This window comes from Antrostomus carolinensis, unplaced genomic scaffold, assembly GCF_000700745.2.
Source record: "Antrostomus carolinensis isolate BGI_N321 unplaced genomic scaffold, ASM70074v2 scaffold27009, whole genome shotgun sequence".
In the NCBI taxonomy this organism is placed as follows: domain Eukaryota; kingdom Metazoa; phylum Chordata; class Aves; order Caprimulgiformes; family Caprimulgidae; genus Antrostomus; species Antrostomus carolinensis.
This window is the reverse complement of record NW_010341031.1, coordinates 12,972-34,861: the sequence shown is the minus strand read 5'-3', so window position 1 is coordinate 34,861 and position 21,890 is coordinate 12,972. Positions and strand designations below refer to the sequence as shown.

Genomic DNA, 21,890 nt, shown 5'->3' with positions numbered 1-21,890 from the left:
TCCAGCATTTTTATGATCCCTCCCTTTTGTGCTTCAGTAACATGATTTTGTTACTTTAAAGAAAAAATGTGAAGCTACTCAGTAGCTGTGTTTCCAGAGTGTAGGTCTGAGCAAAATGGTTAGGGTTGCGTTGCACCTTAAATGTTCAAAGGAAATGGGAATGCCCTGGAGAATGCTCCGGGCTGGGCAGAACCCAGATTGTGCTGCACTGTTACTCCCTTATTTCATTCTTCTAGGGTTTTGTACTCCCAACAAGAAATAAATGTGTATTTCACAGGGTGTCAGTATAAAAATAAACATCTAAAGGTGCTTTGCACGTAAATGCTTTAAAAATAAAACTGCTATTGTCCTCATACAAGATCATTCAAGCTATCTTGAGTGTCACTGAGATATACAGACTCATGCTCCAGTGTACACCTACATGTTCGGGGGAGAACTGGAAAATTAAACCCTGTGTTTTCTGCTAATGAACAGACCTATCCTTCTGCAGTGTAAGAGGCAAACCAGCTGCTCCAACCAGCGCTGAACTGTAAATCAGAAGGTTTTCTTTTTTGTTCATGGTTCATATCCAAAAATTTTTTTTGAAGAAACTGAATGGTAACCACAGCTTGATTTTCCATGAAATCTTTTAATTAAAAAAAAAAAAAAAAGTATTATTTTGTCCCAAGTTAAATACTTCTGTAACAGCTTAAATTAAAAGGTTGACACTTTGAATTTCTTCTTACATAGCTTTTACACTTACACATGACCTTAGTGGTCAAAAATGCCACTCTGATTTTATCTAGCCAAGTCACTATGTCCATTTATTTTGGATATTGACCTCACTACAATTAGTCATCACTGAAGCTACAAAACATGCTGGATGATACAGCAAACATGAGCCACATCCTCAGATCTTTCAGTCTGTTAGTCTGTTTCTACACTTCCCATACTGGGCAGCAGTCCTGGTCTGGGTTACAAGGTTGTGATGTTACTGGGCTTCTCTGGTAATCTCCATTATAATGTGCTTTTTCCCTGATACTCAGTCTTGTCTCCAGAGCAGTGAACCTCCAGTGAGAGGTTTGCAAGCTGCAGAATGCTTCTTAATTCTGAATGATGACGAATTTTTGCCTCGTGCTTTCTCCAGGGTGCACCAGCAGAACATTGCCCAGGCCTGCTGGCAGTGACCTGCAGGTAACTCCATCCTGGAGACACTGGCTTCGCGGGAGGTAACGTAACTGAGAGGACAGGAGAGAGCTGAGCCAGGGCTGAACACACCATGGGAGCAAACACCTCCAGCAAGTCACCACCCTTCAATGAAAACGAAGAGGGTAAGAGCTTTTCCTGGTTGTTGTCTGGGACTGCAGAGTCCACCACTGCAGATTGGGAGTTGTGCCCAGCTCCTGTGCTGGGGTTGAAAACACCTGGATGTCTTGGTTAAGCAAAGGTGAGCCAAGGTCTGCAGCAGCAGCACGCCCGTGGTCTCCTGCAGAGCTGTGGTTGGGTGTCAGGTGGTCCTTTCGCCTCCCTCTCTGCACCGGGAGAAGAACTGTTGGCAGAGGTTTGGTCTGAGTTGTCCCTGGGACACTGCCAGGCGGTTCGAGGACAGGGATGAAATGCTGCTGTTCTGGAGGCAGGGGAGGTTTGTTCTGGAGGTCACAGCACAAGGAGAACTGGTATGAAGTGTGGGGGGAGGACAGCTCAGGCGGTGCGTGTCCCCATCCCTGCTTTGGGCTCGGTGGAAGGGCCACCCAGAGGGAGCTGGTCAGTAGCAGCAGAGGTGGAGGTTCCAGTTGGGCAGCTCTACCCGTTGGCAGTGGGAGATCAGCATGCGGCTTGGTTGGCTGGAAAAGGAGAATACATCACTGAGAGCAGTGCTGGAGGCCAGTGCCACTGTGCTTCCAAGATTATAGAGACAGTCATTAAAAGATTGTTCCGTAAATACATTGCATGAGTCAGCTCGCTAACTGCCATATGGGTTTTCACCTGGGTACAGTAGTAAAATGCATATATAGATAAATATAAATATGTGAAAATAAGAGTAAAATAGGAGAACCTAGATAACTCATAAGCTGCTGTCCCAAAGATAGGAACTCCAGTCAGAGAGGACGTAATCCTGATTTCTGGTCTCTCTGCTGAATCTTTCTCTGGGTTTGGTGTGCTTCGTGCAGTATCAGCTCTTGTGAGAAATAACACCCCGAGCAATGTAGTGTCCTTGGGGCAGCAAATCGTCTCGGGCAGGTGGTTTCTTACGAGAGCCAGTTCTGTGCTTGGAAAGGGCTTGGTTTCAGCAAATGAAACTGGAGAGCATGTGAAGCCCCTGTTAGGTCTGTGGCAAAGGGCTCTGGGCTCTCCAGGTATGAAAAGTCATACCCCGTGCTTGATGTGTTTGTGTTGTGCCGGCAAGTCAAGGGAAAGGCCCAGTCCTGACCATCTCGAGGGGTTCAGTACTGCTCTGTTGGGTTCCAGTAGGTCCAGAGGCCACCCTTGCGCACAGATACAGTGTAGTCGTGCAGCTGTACTGGTTATACTGGTACAGTTATACTGGTGCAGTTGTGCTTTCATGGCCCTGCCCAAATTTTAAAAGTGGTGGCACATTTTTTTCTCTAATTAATCGTATTTTAATATCCCGAGGGAGGAGAAACCCAGCTGAAATGGCGATATCTCCAATTCAATTTTCCATTATCTTGGCAAATTTGTGACCAGACACTGTGTTGCCTTAGATGTCACAATCTTGTCCTTATTCTAATTTCAATTAAAACTGAGATTAATTAAGAGCTGCTGGGTACAGCAGGAAGCGGAACGATGGCTTTTCTGGTCCACGGCCCCGGCAGGTCACAGTGGGCTGCGGCCGGTGGAGAGAAACCCCCTTCTTTGGCTGTGCCATAGAGAAACTTTTCCCTTGGCACCCGTGGAGATGTAAACAGTAGTCGCATGAATAGTGTAAGTGCTGTGGTGCCAGAGATCCATGCTGTAATGTTCAGTGGTTTCATCTCAGTTTGCTTAAAAATTAAAAAAAAAAAAAAAAAGCCTTGTGGTTGCAACAAGGTGAAACCTTTTGCAAAACAGGTTTGTTCCATTGAGGAACTGACTCAAGGGTGAAAACATCTGGATTTAAATTGTGCTGTAGTTTTCTGCATGGCTGTGGGCAAATCACTTCACCTTCCCATGCCTCCATCCTTCAGCAGTGGGCTCCCTTCTCCTCCCACAGCTCGGCCCTTCGGTCCGGGGAACGTGGACCCGCTTCTGCCGTGCAGGGCCGGGCAGCACGGAACAGGGCAGGAGGGCTCACACCTCTCTCGGGCTCCGTCGTCCTTTGATGTGCACAAATAGTCACAACGCTGGCTGCCATCCTTGAATATTCTTTCAAATTGCTATTGCTAGAATTTGACTATTTTCTGTGGCACTATGGTTGGTTTTTTTTTTGGTTTTGGGTTTTGGTTTGGGTTTTTTTTGAGATGCACTTCTCAAGGGGGTTTTGTTTGCCTGCAGATAAAGTGGGATGACAGTATTATCTTTCCTTCAGCGTTTCCTCTGAGTAGGCACAGTTGTGGATAATAAGCTAGTGAGATGAAAAGAAAATGTAATAACCAGACAGAAGGTTCAGTGCTGCAAGGTGATCTCCCCTCCCGATGTAGACAGGATGAGACCACTTTAAAAGCCGGATTTTGCTTGTGCTGCTTCTGGGCAAAAGGGTGTGGAAAGCATCCCAGAGGATGGCAGCCAGATATTCTCCTCAGCTGGCCAAATTTGTTGGAAGATGAAGCAGAAACAGATAGTGGGTGAGGACAATGGCTGGGTGAGATGGAGGTACATCGCTCTGTGGTCCTTTGCTGGTGTCCTTTCTAGACCACCATCAGCTGTTCTCATTTCCTTGTTTTCCTGAGGCTGTGGAGCAGAGAAGGAAAGGAGGGAGGAAATACAGTGAAAATGGGGAAGTTGCAGTGACAAAAGGAAGAGGAGCCATAGCAGACCATGTGGTATTGTGCTCGCTGTACTGGGGTGGGCGCCAGGGATAGGAGGACCTGAGCCCCCCAGAGCATTGACTGCCACTTGGCAGATGGAGTCTGGGAGCTTTGGCAGGGTTGGCTTGTCTCTGGTGAGGACGTTTTTCATGGCTAGTTAGGTTCTATATTTTTTTATCTAAATATTGTTTTGTGAACCTGTGTTTAGAAATACAACCTCTACTTTCAAAAGTTATTTCATGCTTGTGCTTCAGTTGGTTCTTTACAGCAATTGTATTATCTTCCTTGGCATCTCTTAAACATAATTTCTCTGAGTTGGCATATCTCATGAATTTTCTCTCTGAAGGGCAAATGCTTTGGCTTTTTTATTGGTTTGGATGCCATCAGGCAATGAAATGAGGCTTGTCAAATCTGTAGATGTGGATTCAGGATGAAGAGCATGTGTTTGGTTCCTGATTTGGCCACCACAAGTTTGAGCACTCTTTGGAAGTGACACTCTTAACTGGCTCACTGTGAAAATCGGGGATGGTAGGAAAGCTAAACCAGAGAGGTTAAAATGTGATCGTAATTAGTTTGAGAAACTGAAATAAAAAGTATGCCATTTAGGTTTCTAACAACCAGCTCAGTTATAGACCCCTGTTTAAAATGCTAATGAAAACATTAATATTAAAAGACGAGGAAGTAGAGGGTGTTAACCTGCTCATGAAAGCATTCCTATTGAAAGGCAATAGAGGTGGGGGGTGTTAACTGCAACATCTGGCTGCTGGCTCAACTCCTCTGGGTCTGCAGCTGTTCCAGATGTTAATGTCTGGCTGGACCCCTGCATGTCGTGATCTGCCCTGCTCTGGCAGAGCCCCGTGCAGGGTCCCTGGGACCCCAGACCCGCCTCTCCCCACAGCTGTGGGCTGTGTTGTAGACGCTCCTGCATTGAGCTCTCGGGGCTTCCTCCCTTCTCCCTGTTCCCAGAAGGTGATAAGCATCTTTACTCTCCCTTGTTCTGCAGGTATCCACTACCCTTCTCTCAGGTGGTCTAACAGGTAAACAGATCTAGTTAAATCTCCAAAAGCAACAGAAAGTTGCTAAGACATCCCTCATTTTTCTCTTACAGAGAAAAAGTAGAAATAATGTAATATCATCAAGTGGTTACTCAGCCATTTAATATTTGAATGTTTGCTCTTTCTTGCAGTCACCTTCGACCATTTTGAAATTTTGCGAGCTATTGGGAAGGGCAGCTTTGGAAAAGTAAGTATTTTATGAACTAATCACTGTTTGGACAGCTGGAAATGCAACCGAGAAATGGGTGAATTAGAGGCTCACATGAGAGTAAAGAATAAACCCCCGCATTGGCAATGAGCTTTGACCTGAGCTTCACCTCCTGGTAATCAAGAATTAGAGCCTGATTCCTCATCCATTCTGTAGCCACAAATTGCATTACAGGAGATTAAAATGGGATACTGATAAATCAAATGAGCTGAATTTCATTATGTTTCTGGATAAGCATTTCCTAAGATTCCCCAGCGAGACGACACTGAACATCATGATGCATCTTTAACAAGGAACAACAACCAAGATGAAAGGCCTGGACATTTTTTTTAAGGTGATATTTCTCTGTGAAACATGGTGTTTGTTATTAAGCATCAGGTTACAGTCATAGGTTGGTTTTATTTTTATGCTGTTATGGAATTCCACACGTGTATATGCTGACAGATTTCTAGAAGGTCATTTGCCTCTTCAGGTAAAGGCACACTCATGTCAGAGATGGGACATGTCTTATGCGCAGAATGAGGCAAAGATCTCTAGACAAAGAGAGTTATTTGGTGATGAAACAAAAAAGGTTTGCAAATTCATCCCAAACTCATAAACTGTTGTGGAAACAAATCTGAAAAACCAGTCTGTTTTGTTTTGTGCTCTTAGAAATGCAGAGTCTTTCACTGAAGCAATGTTTCTTTCTAGATTTGATTAAATAGAACTATAAGAAAGGTTAAAATTCAAACCCCAGAACTCTTCCAACAAAGCCCAAGGTTCTTTGTGAACTGAATGAAATTATGAAGAAGGAGGAAATCAGGTGCTGCTCCCCAGTTTCTAACCGGTAGTTTTGTGGTGGGAAGGACTCTTCCAAACAGTGACTGATGTGGGAGGGATGGACAGGACCGAGATGATTTACTGCTATTAAATAAAATGTTGACTTGGGTGCAATTCCCTATCTCCTGTCCTTGTGGTGATAAATGCCTTCCCCTCACCTTCCTCCCCAGCAAAATTTATTCTTTGGCTGAAAACTGGGTGAGGTATTTATGGGCAATGTCCAGCGTTGCAGTGTCCGTGCATGGAGCTGTGACTCGGCAGCGTGGGCTTTGCTGAAGCCACTGGAGAACATTCATGTGACCATGTTTTACCTGTCTAAATTTGTTGACAAGTCATCTCTGATTTATCCCTTGATTTGCTCACTTAGGTCTGTGTTGTGCAAAAGAATGACACCAAGAAGATGTACGCCATGAAATACATGAATAAACAAAAGTGTGTGGAACGTAATGAAGTGAGAAACGTTTTCAAGGAGCTGCAGATTATGCAGGGCCTGGAACACCCCTTCTTAGTGAACTTATGGTAAGGTATTGCTCCTTCCCTTCCTGCCTATGGCAGCATTGGCAGTTAGAGACATCTTTGAGAGCAGGCTTGCCCGCTCTTCTACTGCAAGCCAGGGTCAGGAGCAGCTGGTGTGTTGCCATTGCAGCGTGCCGGGCATCGTGCTGGGCGTCTCACCAGCGGTGGGTGGGCTGCCCGAGGGGCTGTCTGCAGGGCGAGTGGATGTGTCCAGCAGCAGCTCTTGCCTTACGGTTGCTCTGGAGAAGGCGTGTGTGTGCACCATGGACCGGTCCCGTGGTTCTTTGTTGGCAGTGGAGCTCCTCCTCTGTTCCACTGAACAGGGCTCTGGTTTCAGGGGAGTCTTGTTTAATTAAACAAGAAGTTAGCCCCTTTGTTCCCCCAGACAAGCACAGGAGAGTTTATTCCTGTGTTTCCCTCTGGTTCTTTCCTAGGTGGGTATTTCTCGTTACCATAACCCAATTTTATTTCATGATGGTGTTTTGCAACAAACAGCAGCCCCCAGGACCAGGCAGTCACAGGGTGGGATTGATAGCCACACAGTGCTCTGTTCACAGAGTTCCCTTGGCAGTGCTTCCTGCTTCTCGCCTCCTGATTCTGATTTTGTGGTTTATTTTGTACTTTAAACAGCCTGCCTTAATACCTTATTGATATTTGACTGAATTGATGCTAATCAGCAAAGATAAAAACAATTTATCATTGATTTTAATGACAGAAAAATAATGTCATTAAAATTTTATTTCAGAAACCCATATATCTACTGGGGAAATGTGTACATAAAATAGACACTTTCCTTTAAGAGTACCAGATAGATGCAACCTACGTGCTCTGGTTATAGTCCTTTTTCAACCATTAGCCATGGGATTGACCAGCTGAATGATATAAGATGCACTAATTTTTCCCTGTTCATTCGATTCAGCGTGTTTTCCTGCAGTAGGGCAGTAGAAAAGATTTGGAAATAAGACACTATTACTGTTAGAATCTGCCAGGTTAATTGTATTAGGACACCAGAAACATTTCAAGGGGTGTGGTCTCATCTAGTGGCCTGTATCCTCTAGTTACAGGATTCCTCTGGGGTCATTGGTAATTACAGTTATTGGATATTGGATTAATTTTTAGAATGAGGTAGAACTTAGCAAGCTAAAAACAAAAATGAGGGTAAAACACACTGAAGATCACAAATCTTTGAATAACTTTGTGCTCCTTTTTGACATCTGTAACTTGAGTGCTGTTAGATGAACTCCCATCATTCTGATGGTGTTCTAACTAGGGTTTGAATGAGAACCATGCATCTAGACCTCCTGAAGCTTTGGACATATCTCAAAACTTTGCTTTCCTACTTGAACAAGCAGTTCCATGCAAAACTCACTCAGCAACCAGAAGCTGTTCTTCTGGTGGGCTCACTGGTAGCTGTTCATACACGCTGCTCTGACTCTGTTATGGATCTGAAGTTAAACTATTGTAATCTCAAGTATTTTGAGAGTATAGGTGGTAGAAGTTTAGTCGCAGCAGGAAATGGAGCATGGAAAGGTCATGAAATTATTATTTCCCAAGTGAAAAAGTTCCAAGAGTATTCCCAGAGGTACCATATGTTCCTTTATAACCTGTCTTTATTTAATATTATAATCCTTGAACCATGCTTATGCCATTGTAGGTACTCGTTCCAAGATGAAGAAGATATGTTTATGGTTGTAGACCTGCTGCTTGGGGGGGACCTGCGTTACCATCTCCAACAAAACGTGCGGTTCCAGGAAGGCACCGTGAAACTCTTCATCTGTGAGCTGGTGCTAGCCCTCGACTATCTCCAGAGCAGACACATCATCCACAGGTCAACTGGGGAACTCGTGGGTGGACTGACTTGTTCCTTTTTGACATGAAAGGACAAATAGAAGCTTAAGAGCTAAACAAAATATTCTGCCACATACGTTTGCTTTTATATAAAACTCTGGGCTTCCCAGAGCAAAGCATTTCATACACACAGGGAGGATGTTATTTCTCCCTCTGGGATAGCTGTGATGTAGCCTATTTAAGTTGCTTGCTGATCCTGCAAAAAGCTGTCTCTAATAGGTTTAATTAGCTGTAGCTCATTAATATCCTGGTCCAGGACAGGTAGTTGTCACCATTCAGAACTCCCCTGCTGTCACACTTGAAGGTGTCTCCCCTCGGCTCCCCTCTCTGTGCTGCACTAAAAGACAAGGAATGGCACCAAACACAGCTTTTTTCTAGATGAGGTTAAATCCCTTTCTAGAAGGGGTGAGAGGTTCTTTTTGGCCACCAAGATGTTTCGTGGCCAGTGAGAAGGTATTTGAGCTCTTCCCACACATCTGAAAACCTGCAAAATAACAGAGGAGGTGGAGCTTTTCCCTGGCAAGGCAGGGTTTGGACGGACGTGCAGCTGGTTCCTGCTGCTGTGCCCCTGCAAACCTCGGGGTCCCAGGGTTTTGACCGAGCAGCTGCTAACAGGGAGTATGAACAGGGAGGGACTAGCAGAGGGTTAATAAAGGCAGGGAGGAGATTATTATCTTATTTATAAATATCACTCCAGAAGAGCATTCCTGTGAGGTGTAAAAATAAAGCATGGTGAAACATTTAAGATTGAAGAGATCCTGGTTGTCAGTAAGGGGAGGAACATATCTTAAATTTTGTGCTTAAGTTAGTGTTTTCTCAAAAATACCAAGTGTGGCATCACTATTTTTTGCCATCAAATACAGTGCTTCTGAGCATCTGGACTGTTTGGCTCTAACCTGTGGTGCATTTTTGCTGCACTTGTGGGGAAAAACAGCTGCTTGCCTGAAGCCATCCCGTTCTCTCTTGATAAGGACGCCTGTCCCTGTGGTCACCCGTGTGATGGGGGATGGGACAAGGACAGTAACTGGTGTTTAGAACCCACTGGAAGCAGTTTGGGTGAAGAGCTGCCAGAGAACTGTAAGCTACTACAGGGTAGTTAGATATATTGTCTTGATTCCAGGTGACTAGGTGAATTCAAACTGTATCTTAAGATAAAATCCTAAACGGGCTCATTTCTTCCCTTGGAGCCCCTGGGCCTGGAGGGAAGCAGCAGGATGTGCAGGTTACTGAGCGTGTACTTGTCTGGTGTACGTGACAGTCTCCTTACGGGCATTGTCCGGCCAGGTGCCCAGCTCAGGCTGATAGCAGCTGAATGGGAACTGATGTAATTAGCTCATTAGAAGCAGGTAATGTATTGTCAAGTCACTCAGGTGGATACAGTAGGCATATCAGGTGTCCATTTTCTCCCTTCAATGGAAAGCATCTCCCTATAGTGTATTAATATTTTATTTTTTTTATTATTCAGGAACAAAGCCTGTGGGGAACACATTCGTTTCTAGAAGAAAGACGTTAAAATAATTTGGGGTTTTTTTCTGATTAAACAGGGAACAGCTCTCAATATAGCACTGGAACAGATTAAGTAATAGGAGGAAAAAGATAAAAAGCAGCTCTAGTGTCATAGGTGGACTGCCTGGATGCTGCCAGACCCAACCACAGCAGCCTTCCCAGCTGTAGCCCTGTACCAACATTCTGCTGTTGTTGTTTTTCCATTAGTGGTTCTCTTACACTTAAACCAAACCCTGCAGGGACACCAGAGCCAAAGAGCCCTGGCAAAGGCACCTTCCAGGGCGCGGTGGGTCCCAAGTGTCCCCCCCCCCCCAGAGCCTGGCCTGGCCTCTAGGCTCTGCAGCCGTGTTTCGTGCCACTTTTCTAGGCTAACGGCTCTCGCCCTTTCTCTGCCTTTTTTCTTAGAGACATCAAGCCTGACAACATTTTACTGGATGAGCATGGTAAGTGCCAGTTGCTTTGTGGTCATGCATATACATAAAAGCAGAGTCAGAACCAGTACATCCCAGTTAAAGCGTAGGTGCTTGCTGTTTTCCTCATTTTCACTTACTCAATCATTTGAATGGAAATGCTTGTGTACTTGTAGGCTGTGTGTTATGTATCCTCACAAACAGAATTAATTATGATTGAATCGATAACCTTAATTCAGGTATTTTCTTTTTCCTTGAGCATCTGACATTGGGAGGGAGGTCTGAAGAGGATTTGGGGCTGACTATACTATAGATGTTGCTATCATTTTTTCTTTAGTCTCTTTCTCAGGCAAAACTCTAACTATATTCTTGCATTACTCTCACCTCATTTTGTGTCCCAGCAAAACTCTCACAGTGAAGAGTTGTCTGATCTTTATTAGCTTTTAACTCATTAGAAAAACACTTTGTAATCTCATATATTTTTTGAAAAATCCTTGTAACTGGATTGTTGTGAGAAATCTTCATTAGCAGCTACAGGAGGGCACTCAAAGAGGAAAGTCAGTGCAGGGCCGAGGCGAATCTGAATTCGTTATCACTTCAGAGGCTGTAATGGAGACGTTGAAGCTCCCGAGGAATCGCTGTGGCTCTTGGGTGTGACCGGGGTTGTCTGGCAGCACCTGTGCCCAGACTCTCTCCTTTTGCATATGACCTCTAATTTCAAAGTGCTAGCTAATTATTTATTGAGGAGCTGTCAGCCAAGCCGCTTCTGCCTCCAAGTGCCACAGCCTCTCTCCTGCCTCACTCGGTGCTTCTCCTGCTCTTGCCCCGTGCACAGACCCATCCTCCCTTCTCCCTCCCACCAGCATCCACCAATGGGCCCTGAACCTGCTCGGCCAGCCAGGGCCAGGCTCCTGGCACCACCGTGGCTACAGGGCCACCCTCCCGGCCAGCGTGGTGTGGCCAGTGCAGGACTGAGGTCAGTTAGTCCTCACCAGTGACGCTCCAGAAGATGGTGACACGGGTGACGCTGGGGTGATGCAGCCACCCGAGAAGGAGCTGGGAGCACTAGAGCCAGGGAAATGTATGTCAGCATCCCCCAAAGAGGGAAAAAACGGGAAAAAGCTCTGCTTGTCTCTGCACTTGCAATCAGCTCAGCAGGACTTAACCTGCAGACTTCTGCAATGACACTGCAATCAACTGGGTTGATTTTTGAGCCTGTTCTCTGCTCGCTGTGATGTTTTAACTGTCTGTTGCAGAGGTTTCAGAGTTATTTCCTGTGAATGTACCCTTGACTTCAGTATCCTTCTGCCTATGACTTGTAGCATTTCTTGTCTTCATCCATGGCAGCAAAGGTGTGTCTCTCATGCATACAGAAAGCTTTGTGCACACACGGTTCAATTTTTTTTTCTCTCCCCAGAGCAACTGTTATCATAGCATGTTTATCTGTATTTAGCCTAGAAGATTGTGCTTGTTTTTCAGTATCTCTTTTTTGAACAGAGCTGCAGCTCCCTGTTCCCTCCCCTCTCCCCTCACCAGGCTTTCACAACTGTGATCACAAAGTATATGCTATTTGCTAACATTAATTTTTTATAATGTTCTTGATTGAGACCAGTCCCCTGAGAACAGGAAGCACCTGAAGACCTTCAACAATCAGACTTTAGTCCTTCATTTTTTCAGCCCCTTCTTGCCATCTCACACAGCCCTTTGGCCCAGTGGTGTGAGGTACCTTTCCAGCTGCGGCTCCTTCTCCGGTTCAGATTTTCACATGGAAAGGTGCCTGTGTCTGTCCCAGACAGCAGTGCCCTTTTTTGCCGGTGTTAACCCCTGAAGGAACCCTTATCACATCATCTGTCTTTGAGCAGGGGCTGGTTCAGCGTTTGATGGCACAAATACCTCTCGTGATGCCACACCTTGTGCTGTCCTGCTGCTGACTGCCAGGACCTAAACACACACCTCAGGCATTTGCCTCTGTCACCCTGGTCGGTGGCAATCTGTATTACCATATCAATTTCAGCTAAGAAATTAAAGTGAGCTAGAAACAAAGTGGCATATCAGGCAAATGTCTTTCTGTGCAATAAAAAATGCAGTTGTTTGACATCACAGATTTGGATCAGGTCCCACAATGAAAAAATCCTCAGCAGACGACCACCTTCCACAGTCATTCCAAGCACAAAGTGATTTCCTCCTTTAATGACAAGTCTATTGATTTGGCTCAGTGACAGCACAGCTCACATAGGAATAAAAGAATATAACAGATGGCAGTTTCCAGGAATTGTGACTAATTCATCAGGAGTTTTTGGCCAGGTCATTTGTCTAATAAAATTGAAGAAAAGCTTCATTTATCTCTAGTAAAAAAGGTTTTTTTGCAAGAGCCCTGATGGGGATTTGCTCGGTATTATTTCTTGTACCACTGCCAGAAGGTTCTCGAGGTCAGAGCTAAAATGGGGGAGTTCATGCCAATGCAGGCACTGCATGTGTAGCCCATTTGCTCTCTAATCTCAGATAAGAAAGTTACAGCACGGTCTGTCCAACAGCCTCCATACCCACAGCTCCTAATGTCTCTAGTTTCATATTCTTTAAAATGTTATCTTAGTTGAATCTGCAGAAACCTTATGTTTTTTGCACAAAGGATGTTCTAGAAAGGTGAAGGAATTAAGTAGTAACAGAGGTATAGTAAGAAAATTCTTTGCCTTAGCACAGAACCAAAGACTTGATCTGAAAGCGCCAGTTTTGGGCAGACAGAATAAGCTTTGGGAAGGACACAGAGCCCAAAGTACAGCTCTGGCTGGGCTGTTTCCAAACTGGCTGCAGTTAGAGATGCTGAGCAATCAGGAAAACACCAGCCTTAAAGTTTGACCCTGAAGCCCAGCAGCAACACCCAGCGCTTCCCTCCTGGTTACCAGGAGCTGCCGTCTCTGGTCCCCAGCCCACCCCTCCCGTATCCCTGCTTGTCACACCGTGCGGGGCTCTCACCCTCTCTGGCTTGATTCGGTAATTTCCCAAGGGGGTTAGTTTATAAAACTTGTGATTTATTTGAAGTGAATTATTTAAAATATGCATCCAGAGAAAGGCATGTTTGTGCTTGGAATATCAAATTCTTAATCAGTCTTTATGATTCATATTTATGAAAACAGCTCCCTACAAAGTGGAAAGAGAGCTGGAGATGAAAAGAAAAACAATGCAAGGACACGGAGGACACATCCAGACAAGACGGTTGTACAACATTCTCTCCAGTACTCCCCAGTGATCTTACACCTGCTCTTTAGTGGGCAGACTGGAGAAGAGGGGGCCCAGCTGATCTCATGAACTCCCGTCAGCAGCAAGGAGGGTCACTGGCTCTTGGCAGATCAGCCGGGGACAGTGCAAGAGGCGAGCTCTGACTCTTGCTCATGCTCTCCCAGCAGTGCCCACAGCTCACCAGAGGGACCTCAGGTTTTCCTTTCATCCTTCTAACTCAACATGGATTTGTTGGGGGAAACAGCAGCAATCCAGACACCCTCTGTTATTGCAGAGAGCGATGAGTCTGCAAAACACAATATACAAAACACCTGATGCTCTTGATAATAAACCCAGCTCTGCCAGGGATGAGCAACTTCAGTGCCTTCGGAGAAGATGCAGGAGGTCAGGAAGAAGAAAAGACTGCCTGCATTTCACCAGAATTAGGCTGAACTAACCCACAGGTTTCAAAGACACTCACTTCAGTTTCTTAAACTGCTCTGAACTGATCACCAGAAGCTTATGAACATGGTATAAACCAGCTTTTCCCCTCCTCATCTTCCAGTTGAGGTTTAGAACAGATTGTGGTCTGAGCTTCAAAACAGTCTCCCAGCAGCACTGAAATGAAACCCAGGATAGAAATAAGTGAGGATGGCTGGGATATTCTCGTCAAAATTACTTTAATCAGAGACCGTTTGGTGGTATATAATTTTACACCAGCACAGAGACTAGCATAGAATTCATGAGATTATAAGAAATCAAGGTATAAAGTAGATTAAGATATTGAACACTTACTGCTCAAAAATGTAAAGGGTTTTTTTAATTATAGTGGAATTTCTTCTGTGAGAAAAGTTCAGTTCTCTCTCCCCCCTAAATTTAGAAAGGCTCAAAACAATCATTATGGAATGACTACTTACTTGCAGAACTCCATTTCTGTGCTCCCCAAAGGGTAAATATGGGGATATGTGTATTTATATTTGTAAGCAGCTTGCGAAGTGAAATACTTTCTATCAGTTCTCCCATCAGTACTTCTTTTTCCTGGAAACTCCTTTCCATGTAATATTTTACTTTAAATTTCTGAATCAAAGCTGTTTCTTATGTGAAGGTAAAGCAAATCAAGTTACACATTAACATCTGTCTTTCAGGACACGTGCACATCACCGATTTCAATATTGCCACGATGCTGACTAAAGAAATACAAGTCACCACAATAGCTGGCACGAAGCCGTATATGGGTAAGAGCTGATGATGATTCTGTGCTCTTGATTTGCCATTTTATGGGCTTGATTTGACAGCTGTGGTGGGATGCAGATGAAGTCCCTTTTGATGAATGTTGAGCTCTTTTCTTCCTGGTATGTAAGAAAACACGTGTGTTTGTTTGAAATGGGGAACAACCTCGAGGGGTGCTGCAGGGAGCGCGGCCAGAGTCCCTCCCAGTAACACCCTGATGCAGCTGGAAAATGTGTATCCATCACTGGTTTCACACAACAGAGCAAAGCAAGCATACTGCAAAGCCAGATTTTAGTCCCACTATGATATACTGTACAGCATGTTTTTGATTATAAGGTAGTTACGCTCTCGAGATATCAGGGCATTTCACAAGCAGCAGTCGAGCCGTGTCGCGATGATGAAATGCTCTCACTACCCTTGAGAAGGAAAAGGAAGCACAAAGGTCCTTCAGTACATTAGCACAAGCCTTACACTGCTGCATCACTAGCTCATAATTAGAATTTTTATATAAACTGGCTGCTTTAAAAAGTAGCACTACGCTGTGTTTAGGCCAAGTGAGTGGACATAAGACTTCCCCTGGGCTGCAGCATCCACTCAGCGTGGTGGGGAAGAGCCCATACTCTGGCGTCAGGCTGGCGCATTCGAGAGCACTGCTGCGAGTGGGGCTTTAGCTCTGATCTCTACCACCGAGGACAGCATCCTGAACTCAAACACAGGATGGGGGACAGTCCTACCTGGGCTCTGCAGAGCACAGCACAACGGATGCAGATTGCCTGTGGGAAGGGGAGGCACAGCTGGTGCAGAAGCAGCCACCACAACTGGAAGATAAAAGCCGAGCCTATTTTTCAGCCTTTCTGAAAACCCCTCCTGTTGTAGTACCTGTGTTGCCAGCAGCAGCAGAGGTGGCTATTTCTGCCAAGTGAAACCAGCCACGTGCAGCCCTGGGAACGGAGGCGTGTGGAAGGGAAAGCCCCAGCCAGGCTCTGGAGGTTGTGGAGTTTGTTCCCAGTGCTCAGCACGCTGACCGGGTGGGGATGCGCACAGCACAGTGTCGGTGGAAGTGAGTACCAGCCTCCAGCTGCCCATGGAGCTGGTCTGGTTCCTACAGTTGCATACCATCCCCTTCCCATTCTCTCTTCAGTTCACAAAAAATGCAGGTTTTAAGAGGCTTTTTTTATCTCCAGGCAATGGCACAGGACTAGTCCCCAGCAAGAAAACTGTCAGGAGTGCAATCAACACACACATGGAAGGAAGACACACAGTGATTGCACCCTATGCAGACCTCATTTCCCTACTACTCAAAAAAAAATGTGCTTCTTTTTCCTTTCCCTTTTATAAGGGGAGCACAGAAAACTTATATTCACTTACTGGTCAAATCAGTGAAGCAGCTGACTTTTCAGACAGCAAGAGACCCATTTGATAACTTATCACACAAGCACAGTTAATAAAGGTAAAACAAAATAACATTGACATACCTGAGAGGAATTTGGGCCAGAGCATGCAGGTACTGAAACAGAGAGAATATCCAGAGCTAGGGCTGAAAGAACTCTTGTGCAAACATCACCCAGAAAAGTCTTCCTAACTATAAATTCAACTTCCCTAAGTGAGGCAAAAACACTCAAAAGCATTTCTATACAGCTAACACAACCCCTCCCACACAAAATACATACTTTCATATACAGTAACACTGTCTCTCAGACCTAAATAATGCAGCCTCCCCACAGCTGTCACATAGCCAAATCCCTTAAGGCAATCCCTTGGGAATCTCCTTTTTATCAAGGTGACCAAATTGACCTTTCACCTTTGCATCACTGCTGCAATCCTTTTAAAAAGGAAAACATGCCCAAAAGGAAAGCATTGCTCCCTGTTTTGTTTTCTTAGAGCAATCCTTGCCTCCCAGCTCACACAGAAATGGTATTTTTTTCCCTTAATCTCAAAAGAGAAATTAATTGGCTAAGAAAGAGCATTTCAGTCTGTGCCTCCGCCTGCTCCCTGGGTAACCTCCTCCTAAAAAGCTGTGGCTCAGGCTTGGTTCAGTTAAAATTTGCTTTTCCCTGCCAAGGGTGCAGCTGACAGTGTCTGGGTTTACGCTGCGTGTTACTGTTCCTGAGCTGCTCTCACTCGCGGCTGTATTTAGGCTCTGCCAGACTGAAGTACTTTAAATACGAACAAAGAGGTAGGAGTGGATGGGAGCAGCTTTCCAGCATGAAGATCAACGGAGCACTAGTTGAGGGCAGAGGGGATTTCTGGGGGAGGTGAGGAGGTACTTGGGCCAATTTTAAGCCTAGATTTGGTGAATTAGGGTTAGTCCTGTACCAGGTAAAATGCTAATTTTTGCCCTCAGCAGGATAGCAGGGATGCTCTCTGTGCAGTGGATCAAGCATTCTGTGTTGTCCATTTCCACTCAAGACAAACATTTTTTTGTATTTTGCAGCACCTGAAATGTTTAACCCCACAAAACCCACTGGCTATTCCTTCGCTGTGGACTGGTGGTCGTTGGGAATCACTGCCTACGAGCTGCTCAGGACCCGGGTACTGTGCGCAGCTCCCGCCCGTCTCTTTCCTTAAACACTCCTTGGAAAGGTTAATGCGTTACAGGAGGGATGAAAGGGCAGAGACAAATTCAGGGCTTTAAGGGTTATCACAGCATAGGAAGCAGAAACCACACCTTCCCCAGAGTTCTTGTGACCACAACCAAGAGTTCAAAGAGAAACCGGCGCGATATAGACCAGCATGTTGTGACAGTGCCCCGCTGCGCCCGGGGCCTCTGGGCTGGCATGAGCTGGGCCAAGGGAACAGAGTGACAGCTCCTGAGATTTGGGCTGCAGTATGATTTACTTTGAGCTCCCATCCTGCAAGGAAAAAAAGAAAAATTAAAAAAAAAAAAATCTTGTTGCTGTTGTAATAAGTCTGAGCAGTTTGAGCAAAAGCAAACTGCAATGTGTAGATTATTAATAAAGCACAATCCTTCCTGGTCCCATCAGTGTCCACTGCTAACTCAGGAAAGGTTGGGGGCCTTGCAGACAGGCGATTAGATTAGTGTTTTGGAAGTGTTGTGTAAGAAAAGTGGGACAAAATGATTTAAATTACATTCTTCTAAGCAAGAGGTTGATGAAAATCTTGTGAGACTAGTAAATGTCTTCTTTCAGTACCAGTATGCAAAACACATTTTTAAGAAACTCTTATCATCAGCCTTTGCAGAATGCTTAAAAAAGTTTAGATTAATAGATTTTAAAAACCAGATTTTTCAAATGAATTTGCATATCTCAAATTGTGAGTGGTCAAATTAGTACACATTAAGGGCACATGGTTGTACAACCTGTTAGGTAACTGAAGCCACGTGCCCCCTGTAAACTTACTAGTATAATATTTGAGTTTTCCGTTTGTAATGTTAAATGAATTGCAGGACTCGTCATCCCTTTGACTTTTGACTCCACTATTTCCAAAGGTGGGAGTAGAAATGGTGGGACTTTGTCTGGAGCTTCTTTGCTTTACAAAGATTTCCCAAGGAGTCTGAGAAAATAGACAAATTAAACTGCTCTCCTTGTGGTGTTTTTCACAGAGGCCGTATCACATTCGCTCCAACACTTCCACAAATGAAATCGCTCACGTGTTCAAGACGGCTACGGTGATGTACCCGGCTGCCTGGTCCGCAGAGATGGTGTCGCTGATCAAAAAGGTGCGGGCGGCCGCGGGAGCGGAGGGCTCAGGGGCTGAGGGGTGGTGGGGCTGGGCACCTGCTGAGCGGCCGAGTCCTGTCGTGCTCTGGGGCCTTTGCAGTAAATTGTGGGGACTCATTGCAAATGGTGTCCAGACCCAGTGTTAGTGACCTTCAGATGGCACATATGATAAATATCCAGCTTCTAACATTGTAGCCACGCTAATGTAATAACCAAGTAGTTGTTCTGCATCCTGGAGCGATGGGGATGGAGTTTGTGTTGGCAGGCACGGCTGTGGCTAATGCATCTCTTCTAAGGACACATGCAGTCTGTGCTTCCACAGCTTCTCCCATAACTTTGTCTCTCTGGAATGACATAATATAGAAGTAGATATTAATAAATGTGTTGATAAATATGGCAAAAAAAATAACATAATTTTTTTTATTTTTAAAGAACATTTTTGCCAATAACGAAAAGATTTGCAAGAAGTGCTGATGCTATTGATATCCTTTGATGCCATGAGGTTTATGCACAACTGTAATTATTTTTTTAATAAAGCTGTTATCAAAATTGCTTCAAAATCATTACTGGAACCATTTTGAAACTGAAGTAATGTTTGAAGTGAAGCCATATCTTCAATAAACAAAGCTATTGCTTGACAGTGTCAGAAACTGTTTGCATACAATGGCAGCAAAGCTAAAACACTGAACCCTCCCTAACAGCACTAGCTCCGAATTTTGGAAAGTAAGAAAATAGATTTCTAAATTTCAAATAAGCATAGGCAACAAAGTAGTACTTAATGTAGCTTTCATCTATTTTTTTGTTCCAAATAATATGTAGAAGTATTTTGTCCTCTCTAATGAAATACTCTCAAAGCTTTTAATGAAAATGAGACATCAATTCTTTGCTGAGACAGAATCATGGCATATTTTCCAAGAAGAAAATTGAAGAATATCTCAATTTGCTTAAAATTTAATGGAGCTAGTATTTCATTAAAAGCCTGACAGTATTTCCCTGCCCAGCTGTGACCTGGTGTCACTCTGCCAGACACCTCCGTACTGACCCAATCTCTGATGTCACATTGAAGTGTCTCACGTTCTCACCTCTAACATTTAACTCTCACTGCAGTTGCTTGAGCTGAACCCTGAGAAGCGTTTTTCTCAGCTGAAAGATATCCAGGATTTTCCATACCTGTCAGATGTGAACTGGGATGCTGTTCTCCAGAAGAGGATAGTGCCAGGATTCATTCCCACAGTAAGGCAATTTGATTTTAAAAGGTTCTCGATGTGCCCAGGCGTCCCACGCTGCAGCCTGCCCTCGCGCTGGGCACCAGGTCCTGGGACCTTCTGACATGTGTCCGCAAGATCATCAGCTGTCATAAGGGACAGGGGAAAAAAAAAAGCAAGGGCAGCTTCTTCACTTTCCTGTGGGTGTAATAAAGAGCACTGGGGGATGACTACAAAATGTGGGTGCCCCCAAACTCACCTGCTCTCTTCCCACAGTTTCTGGATGCAGAACTGGTCTTACACGTTCCAGACTGTCAGTGGCATCCTGGGTGGACTTGATGATCTTAAAGGTCTTTTCCAACCAAACCGATTCTGTGATTCAAGAACTGCTGACAGCACTTGTCAGCTGTTCCATGCTGAACCCTTCGCAGCTCGGCTCTGCAAATGCAAAAACCCAATGAAGAGAAATAGACTCATTAGCAGTCTGGAGATCACCCGCCTTTTTGTGATAATTGTTTCTTTCTGTAATGACTCTCCCTAACAAGCCCATTGTTCATGGTAAAATAACAAATATGGTAGATTAGTGTTTCTGATCCTTTTTTAATTGGATTAAAGCAGCACAGAAGTAACATAACCCTTATAGAAAATAATCCAAGGACTGTTGTGTGCAGTGTTACTCTGACTGTTTTTCAGCCAAACAGAAGTTGGGCTACACTATGAGTATTTCTTAATTGTATGTATTTTCCCCCTCTGTTGCTCATTTTCTCTGCGGTGGGTGTATGTGTATTGCTTTAAAACCAGTTTTGCTGTGCTCCTCCCAGCAGCGGCACAGCCTAGCAAGACACCAAAGCAGCCAAAGGGCTGAGGAGAAGCAGTGAGCACAAGAAGAGCAATTGTCACATCTTGACAATGTCCCCTGGCTGAGGGAACTGGTGAAATATGTAAGAAGTACAGCAGGTGTTCTGGCTGTGTATGCAGTTGTAATTAGTTTATTTTTTACAAAATTTAGCTCCCAGATGCAGTCCAATTTATGAGAGACTCTTCAAGACAAGCTCTGATCACTTAAGGCAACCTCTCTCTCCCCTCCAGAAAGGCAGATTGAACTGTGACCCAACCTTTGAGCTGGAAGAAATGATCCTAGAATCCAAACCTCTTCACAAGAAAAAAAAGCGCTTGGCTAAGAAGGAGAAGGACACCAGCAAAAGCAATTCCTCCCAGGTGAGAGCAAGCAGGTGCAAGTCTCTCATTTTCCAAGAAAGCTGATTGCCATCTAGCAAGACCACAGCAAACTCTTTAAACAGACCATTTTTTTCCCCTTGTGACCAGCTTTATTCCCAAGACTCTTCCACATCTTCCCTTTGGTGGAGGGCAGCAGGTATACACACCAGATTGGTGTGAGGGGAGAGTCAATGCCATTCTCTGCGCTGCAGTGCTGAAGATGCTCTGTACCTAGAGAGATCTCTACATCTCCTTGAAATTGTCCTTGTAATGTCTTTCTGTGTCAACTGTGAATTTATTCTCCATCTCTCTGTTTCTCTATTCAAATGTGAAAGGCCTGCCATCTTCAAAAGCACCTAGAGATGCTCCAGAGGGACTTCATTGTTTTCAACAGAGACAAGTAAGTACCCACACAGATCAGCAGCAGAGTCTCTGGCCTTTGATGGACTTGGGGCTGGGGCCACCTTGGCAAACGCTGAAGGTCAGGGCTTAGGAGCTTTGTGACGAGGTGGTCGAGGAGAGCCGGTGCTGGTGGCTGCTGGTGGATCTGTCATCTGCCCAGGACTGATGTGGCATTTCTGTTCTCGGGGTGGAGGGCTGGGCCCACAGCCATGAACTGCAGTAATTGCCTCCTTTGTGCGGGCAGATTGCTGTGGCGGGTGCTTGGTGCTGCGGGGCAGGTGGCAGCTTATGCCAGGGAGCGGGTGGCCATACCCCTGTATGGGCCTTGGCACTGCCTGGGCTTTCCCTCACAGCTCAATGGTCCCTTTCTCTCCCTCAGGGTGAGACACCACCACGACGACACCCAGGAGACCACAGCTCTAGCAAAAAGCAGAGGTGCACACAAGGAGGACAACCAGAACAACAACCTCTGAGAGCAGCGCGGCCCCGGCTGGAGCCTTCCCCGCGGGGCCAGTGCACACCCACCCACACACCTTCACGCAGCCCCCCGCTGCCAGGACAGCGCCGATAGCGCAGGGCAGCGGGGCAGGAGCTGGGGCACCTGCCCCCTCTGCCTTCCACCCCGAAGCTGGC

At 45.2% G+C, this 21,890-nt stretch overlaps 1 protein-coding gene across 1 annotated transcript; it reads left to right on the top strand.

The window, feature by feature from the left end:
- The first annotated feature begins 1,258 nt into the window (after nt 1-1,258).
- On the top strand, nt 1,259-21,730 carry LOC104531477 (serine/threonine-protein kinase 32A). The gene is made up of 12 exons (XM_010176366.1): nt 1,259-1,310; nt 5,131-5,186; nt 6,394-6,545; nt 8,197-8,370; nt 10,302-10,339; nt 14,668-14,757; nt 17,187-17,284; nt 18,315-18,431; nt 19,540-19,665; nt 20,727-20,855; nt 21,191-21,255; nt 21,637-21,730. Exons 1-12 carry the CDS (start codon nt 1,259-1,261, stop codon nt 21,728-21,730), a joined length of 1,191 nt encoding a protein of 396 aa, XP_010174668.1.
- Nucleotides 21,731-21,890: the final 160 nt, after the last annotated feature.